At 25.4% G+C, this 7,938-nt stretch overlaps 1 protein-coding gene across 1 annotated transcript; it reads right to left on the reverse strand.

Annotated features, from left to right (window-relative positions):
- Positions 1-5,082: 5,082 nt before the first annotated feature.
- LOC145831959 (uncharacterized) lies at positions 5,083-7,617 on the reverse strand. Its single transcript, XM_082939316.1, has 4 exons — positions 7,383-7,617; positions 6,334-6,425; positions 5,691-5,858; positions 5,083-5,408 (listed from the first exon to the last, which is right to left on the reverse strand). The coding sequence occupies exons 1-4, from the start codon at positions 7,598-7,600 to the stop codon at positions 5,344-5,346; spliced, it is 543 nt and encodes a 180-aa protein (XP_082795442.1). The 5' UTR covers positions 7,601-7,617; the 3' UTR covers positions 5,083-5,343.
- Positions 7,618-7,938: the final 321 nt, after the last annotated feature.

Raw genomic sequence — 7,938 nt, forward strand, 5'->3', positions numbered from 1 at the left:
TAATTTCAGTTCAGCTAACATGGTTTGTATAGAATAAAAATGAAAAAGTTTTTGTAACACCAGAATTTTAAAGACTGATATCAGTTTAATAAATTATACAATACAGATAGTTCAACTATCGAAAACGTTTTTATATTATTATTGATGCGATATTTTTGTTTCAAGTTGTTAACAATATAATAAGTTGTATGCCTAATGTGAAGTAATGCTTAACATTATTTTTATAGAAATAACTTCAATGATCAAAGATATCTAAATGATATGCAAAAGTAAAAAAAACAGTAAACATGCACTTATTATTATATACTATGGAATTAAACCTTAACATTTCTGGTTAAATTAAAATCTAACTTTTTTTAAAACGTTAGTTTTCAGTTGTTAAAGTTTTTCTCATTTAAAATTTATAAAACAAAATTTAAAGTTTGGTCGACTTTTAGCAGCATTTAAAAAAAGTTGCTTTTAGAAAATTACATTTCATCAATAAATCAAAATGTTTTTAGCTAAAACTACAGGAAAAAAACTTTTGAGGTAATGAATAAGCTTTTTTCTTACAAAATGAAACATTTCTTAGGATATCAAAACATTTACCTTACTATAGGGGAAAATTATTTATATTGTTTGTCAAATAACATTTACTAATTAATCAATGGCAATAATACTTGGAAACAGTTTCGTAATATTTTAATTATGTTTAAATATTATTTTTATTTGAATTTACTTTTTGTATAAATTTACTTATTAATTACTGTCAGTTTAACAATGATAATTTTTTAATATTTCTTTTAAGTTAGTAAATCTGTGTAATCATTTGAACTTTATATACTTTATAAAGTATTTAATGTTTTTATACAAAAAGCTAATAGTTTAAATTACTTAAAAACCTTTATTATACCTAGATTAATTTTATTTAAAACCTGTAGTGAACCGGTTTAATTTATATGATAACAAACCAAGTTCATTAAAAAGTCAAATCAAACATATCTTATTACAAAAACAAACTTGTTAAATAAAACGAACAGATTAAGTTTAAAAGTTTAAGCACAAGTTTTTGTCGAAGGCAACATGTGTGCAACATTAAACAATACCGCTACCAGCTTCATAAAACTTATTTTCCTAACTAAAACCATTGTTAAAAAGAACTGCGATAATTAACAAGTTCAAACAATTATCAATTTTAATATAAATAAAATACGGTTATGTTAGAAGCTATAGCACAAATGACAACTGTTTAGAAAAATTCAAAACTAATTAGAATCGTCACTGTGGTTGTCGGTAGTTGGTATCTGGTTGAAACACCTTCTGCATGCCCAGTTGCTCTCACTGTTCCGACTGAAGCTCGCTTCCCCACACGCCCTCTGACCTGAGTTTTCACCCCGACCGATTTCACTTTCCTGGTGTTGAATTAGACGAGTGGTCTCGATTCTGGTGTTTTCCCTGCTTGAGCCTCTAGAAGCAGTCAAGTCGGTCGTCCGGCTTTCGTTGATTCCGAGACCTGAAAAATTTGGCGCGAAAAACAAAAGCGCATACAACAAATTTGATAAGTTGCATCAAGTAAAAGAAAAATATTAATGTTTTCATAAAACATAGTAACATTACAAACCTTGTTTTTCTTGTACTACTTCATTATTTTTCTGCGTTCTACAACGTATTCTGCAACACAGTATTTTGCTGTAACGCACCCAAACCAGCAATGCGATTGCAACCAAGGTCATTACAACGGAAGTAAGAAAGTAAAACGCTACGTTTTGCTTGTGGTTTGTATTGTCAATATCATTCTTGTAACGAAGTAGCACGTACCCTAAGTGACATTTTATAACTGATAGCTTTATACTTACAACTCATTAAAAGAACATAACAAACTCCATGTGCACTATCATTAAAGATAGTTCCAAAGCGGTGTGTTGCAACTTTTGTAAAAGTTAACAGTTAACTGATAAAAAAAACTTGAAACAAATAAACTGTAAACTAACTTGGACACTTTACTTGACAATGCAAATTTTATCACAAGATCTACACTCGCTCTCATCTACATACCCCTCTAACCTGTGAAGCAAATTCAAAATTCGAAAAAAAAAGTTGTAAGTGTACTTTTAGTGTACATTACGAGTTAAAAAATATCTCTTTAATTTTCTCTTCTAATGCACAAAAGTATTAAGAGTTAAAAAATAAAAAGACTTTGACTTAATTTTTTCCAGTTTCGTTGAACAAGCTAATAAAATGTAAGTTCAAATTAAACTAATTTACTGCAAATAATTTATAAAGTTTTGTAAAATTTTATTACCTGCAACTTTTTTTTTCGTTTTCGCGATGTTCAAATTGCAGCGGAGTTTTGCAATTGCTGAGTATCGACGTGTTTTTTCTCACGAGCCGGAAAAGACAAAACCAATCGTGACGTCATAAGGACAGCTAGTAAGGTGAACACATACCTCATTGTTAGCTATCATATGAGTTGGGTAGAATTGGTTTATTAATATTGGTTATGTGTTAAAGCACTACTCTAACTGTTTATTTTTCGATATATTTTTGTCTAATATAAAGCAATTGAGTTCAACGGTATAGCTTATATGAATTAATAACGTTAGTATAATATGATTCATATCTCGTTTCAATAGTTTTATATTTGCATTCTTTAAAAACATAATGTTATTTTGTTTTAAAATTGAAGTGAAAGTTTGCTTAGTGAAGAAAAGCAGTTTTGAAATTAGCTTTTCTGTTCTTTTTTTTCAATCAAAAATTTAAATAACTGCTTTATCAACTAAAGTTACTTTTAAGTATTTTCTTAAACTAGATATTACTCAAACAAGTTAATAAAACTTTAAGCTGTCAAAACACTTGAGAAAAATAAGTAAACATAAAAGTTGAAACGTAAAAAATCTTGACTTTGTAATTATCTACCTTTGAATAAGCGTCTGAACACTATTAAGTTTATCTTAGTTTGTTTTAATGCTTATTTAAGTAGTAATGAATTAAATTCTTTAACAATTGGTAAACAGTGTAAAAACATCGAAAGCTTCTGTTACTCTACTTTGATAAACTGTAAATAGTAAACTAGATTCAACATTAAAGTTAATTTTACTATCGAAAGATTAACAAAATTATCTTTAAAAAAATTACTACAATTCAAGTAAAGTTTTAGGCTACTTTATCTAACACTTATATTTATTTAGACTAAATAAAGAATGTTTTGGTATATTAAGTATATATTGAGAGCTAAAAAGAAGAAAAAAGCTAATGAGAATTAGGGGAATTAAATTTAAAAATTTATGTTAAAAAATTTAAACTGTTGAGAAACTGGTAAAATATTATGTTATAATACTTTTGTTCAAAGTAAAAAACTTCATAAACTAATTTCTTTCAATATCAATTTCCATTGATTTTAAAATACTTCAAATACCTGATATACAAAAAAAAAACAACGCTTTTTTCAGTTTTTATACAATATTTTAATTATTTAAGTCAACTTACAAGTTTCATTTTTATAAAGTAAAATTTATTTTGTTAGTAGATTAACAGTATACTAAAGCTAAAAAGTATATATTCTAAATTTTTGTTCCTTTTTTTGATATTAATTTAAAAATAGTAGTAATTAAAAAAATCTTAGGTATATTTGAATGTATTAATTTAAAAGTCTAATCAAATCTATACAGTTGTAAAGAATTTTATAAGCAAAAGTATTAACTAAAATGTATGTTTATAAGAAATACAACTACTTTTTTTTACTCTAGTAAATAAGTTACAACTTATTTTTTTAGTTTGTTTCTATGTTTGTTATATAACAGTGATAGTTTTGGTCGTTTGAATAAGCATAAAACTAACTAAAATTGGTGTTTATTCTTATATGCTTAACTTTTTTGTTTTGAAACTTAAACTATAATCATTTTTCGCCAACTAAGATCATGGGCTAAAAAAACTAAGTTCCACTAAAGACATAAGTTCGGTTATTTTGTTAAGTATGGCCCGCGATCAATTTTTTGAGTTTGTCAGTTTTTTATTCTTGATTAAAACTTGCATAAAGTTAGTACTTTTTTAGTTAAAATTTTAAAAAATATTTCGTTTAAACATTTTTTGAATTGCTTAAAAGTATTTAAAATTAAAAATTATAAGTTTTCTGCAACAGTTCTTAGCGTATTTTATTTAGCTTATGATTTTTTTGGTAAAAACTATGTAACTAATTATCTTACTCTTTTTCAAAGTAATTTTAATACTTTTAGTTTCTTTACAAAAACTTCAGTCAAAGCTTGTGGGTTATTATTCTTTTATTTTGAAGCTTCCTTATAATGTCAAATACTAGTTAATTAACATATAATGTTATAAAAACTAAACTTTTTATTTCCGAATGTGAAGGTTTATTATTAAATATATTTCTTGTTTAGTTAATAGAAACATAAGTGTACAAATTAATGAAATTACTTAATATTGTACCTTTTATAGCTATTTAAAATATTTGTAGAATCTTTTGGTTTTATCTAATGCTTTAAAAGAAAATATTTTATTAATAACTTTAAAGATAAACTTGATAACAAGATTTTATCTTATCGGTTAGAAGTTTTGCAGTGATGATCAATCACTTTTATGATTGTACAAATGTTTATTTCAATTATACTTGAAACTGTCAAATTTTTACTTGTAAACTGAAAGTTGAATTTTACTTAAATCAAAAGTCGACATTTTGTAATATTAGTTTGATCACATTTGTTTAACATCTAAAAAACACTTCTTACAAACATTTAGGCTAAACTAGTAAAAACATAAAGCTGAAAAAAAATTAAAACAATCACTACTAAGTTGTTGTATAATGTGTTAGTTCACAGTTACAACTTTAATTAAACTTTATAAATTAAAATAAAATAAATACTTTTAACCTGTTTGCAGTTTTAGTTTCTATAACGTTATAGATAAAAAAATAAAATTACATGTTATATGCTTTAAACTAACAAAAAAATGTAAAAAAAAAGAAACACAAATTTAAAAAAAATTATATATTAAAAAGTTCAAATTTATAAAAGCTACACGTGAAAAGAAATGAAACATCTTTGTAAAGCAAACAGAAGTAAATATTAAAAGAAATATGCGTTAGTTCAATTGTACAACAAATCGCACAAGTGAAAGTTAGAGAAAAAAAAATCTCACTAAACAGCAAAACATTACAATAGTGGTGTTTGTAAAATAAGTTGGTGAGCAATAATTAGTACTTGAAAAAGATTTTACAGAAAACGATTTATTGATAAAATAATAAAAATTATATAAAATTAACGCTCAATGAAATGCTGACATTGATCGATTTAAATTGGCTCGTTAAACTTAAACTTTCGACTGTTGTAAAGATAGAACACTGATTTAATTTCAGATATTTTCTGTCATGTTTTCAACCGATAACACTGTGTACTGTACTTCTCCATCTTCTGATACTAACAAAATTTTATTATATATATATATTATTTATTCTTTTAAAGGTTAACTGTTACAATAAGTTTTACAGCTAATACTTGAAGTTTTCTAGCAGATTTATGAAAATAAGTATTAATTTGTAAAACACTTAAAATAATAATTCTTTTACATGAGTATTGTTTTTGTAATAACTTTTAGTTAGTGATTTATACTTCAACAGCATTTATTAAGCTTTTATACAAGCTACCTTACAAGTTTTCTTAAGTAATGAAAAAACATTAATTAACAAGCAAGTAAGAAACCTGTTTTTATCTTAATGTCTTCAGCATCCATTTTACTAATTAGTCTCGCAACTTTAAAGAAGGCAACAACTACCATAATAAAAACGACATTAACAAACAAGGCAAAAATAACAATATTTTCGTTGTTTCTATCTATTCTCCTTTCACCAAAGTGATGCAAAAGATATTCTAAAAGAAAAAAAAGTTGACTTTGAGTAGTAGCTAGTATTTTTTTAAATTTAAAATAATTAAACTTTGTTACAGCCACAAAAACTATAAATCCAATTTATATTTGTATATTTTATAAGCATTTGAAAACATTGAATTAATATGTAAATTATTATATATAAAATATTATTATACATGTAAATATATTTTATAAAATAAGCTTTACGTGTTTCACGGTTAATGTCTTCCTAAAAATATTAGACTTATATGTCTTCCTCAGAATTCTGCTTGTTTGGCACAAAATTCATCCAAAAATGTTAAATAATATATAAATAAAAGAAAACTTTTCAATTGAAAACTAGCTTTTTAGTAAACACTGGTAAAGTTGTTGAAAAGTGATTAGAGAAGAATAAAACTTTGTTAAATCTTTATTAGAATTTTAAAACAAGACTTAACAAAAATTTTGGTACAATTTACAAACAAAATGTTCATTAACCAGCACAAATTGTTTGACAGCTATGTCTTCCAATACCTTCGCAGAAATTTTTACAAGGTTCGCAGTTGCTCCCAGTCGGAAATTCCCCTAACCTTGGGTTAAAAACTTGTGTTAAATATGAAGTTCATGGCAGTTCTTTCAACAAGAATTTTGTTAGACAGTAATAAAAAAGTATGTTTTAGTTAAATAATTATAAATTAAACTAGTTTAGAAGTAGATCAACATGATATAGTAAACAAAAAGTTTAATTTTTTATGAGTGAGTTTTGTAGCACAAACTTTATACTTCAATGAACTTGTTTCGCCCTGTAGGGCTCATCAAGTATAACTTAACTTTGAAAACTAAAACAAACATATTTTAGACATTTAGGCTTAAACTAAATGTACAAGCTATGTTTAAAACTAAAAGAAACCTAAGAAATATTTATAATAAAATTAAAGCTCAAAAGTATTGTACAAATTTGAGTTTTTTAAAACAAAAAAAAAATTGACTTTTTATTTTGTATAAAAATAACAAAACCATCGGCGAAAGTCTGCAAAGCAAGACCAGAAGCCTGGACTCTCGTATGCCGTGAAACAAGCTCAAGTTTAACTAAAGAGATTGATCATACCAATTTGATCATCAGACCACAAGCTCTCGGTAGACTGAGACTGGTTTCGTCCTTATTAGGACTCATCAGTCAGTCACAACCGGAAAACTTGCAGTTGTCAATCTACAAACGCTTTATCATGCTTTCACATGATGTATAAAAGTAGATTTTGTTATTATAACTAGTATAGAAAATAAATTATGTTTAGATTTTACAGAACACTTGTAAAACATTTTATGATTACTCAGTAAGGTAGCAGTCAAATAGTTTAAAACTTATTTTCAATTTTTTTAATTGATAACAGTAACATAAAGTATTTTAATGAAAAAGATCAAATTGTCATGAATAGCTTTATGTTTGTAATGTGTAGTCTGTTTTAAATTTTAGTAATGTAAAAACTGCACAAAATTCTTGTATGAAATTAGCATGAACATTTTTATTAAACAAATATGCGACATACCAGCATTTGATAAGTTCAAACTGTGGAGTAGAAGTCAGATTTTCAGTTCTTTCGTCCATAACTATTTCATATAACTCGTTGTTACTTACTTCAGAATAAAACGTTGATCCACTTGAATAATGATGTTGCAGTTGGAATGGGTTACCAACTTCCCCAGTTGTATTGATAACAAACCAAACAAAAGCATTTATTGATATGATAATTGTGTTTAGCACCATATTTATAAGCTTGTGTGGTTTGCTGTAAAGTTTAAATGTTAAAACTTTCAAATAATACTTATTTATTATTGCAACTTAAAATATTTCTATTTATTTAAAAAATTTAAAATTTAAAGCTGAACTTAACAGTAATAAAACTGTTCTATTATTAGTTGCTAGAAATAAGCTCTGGAAAGTTTTTCGAAAAAAAAAAGATTTAACAGACAATTAGTTTCATATGGTGAATTATGAAATCTATTTTAAAATATGTTTTAGACTTCACTTTTATAAGTTTAATGTTTTTTAGGCAAGTATTTTTAGTAAAATTAAATGTTTATAAATGTAATTTTACACTTCTA

Source organism: Thalia democratica, chromosome 3, assembly GCF_965202585.1.
Source record: "Thalia democratica chromosome 3, ktThaDemo2.hap1.1, whole genome shotgun sequence".
Lineage (NCBI taxonomy): Eukaryota > Metazoa > Chordata > Thaliacea > Salpida > Salpidae > Thalia > Thalia democratica.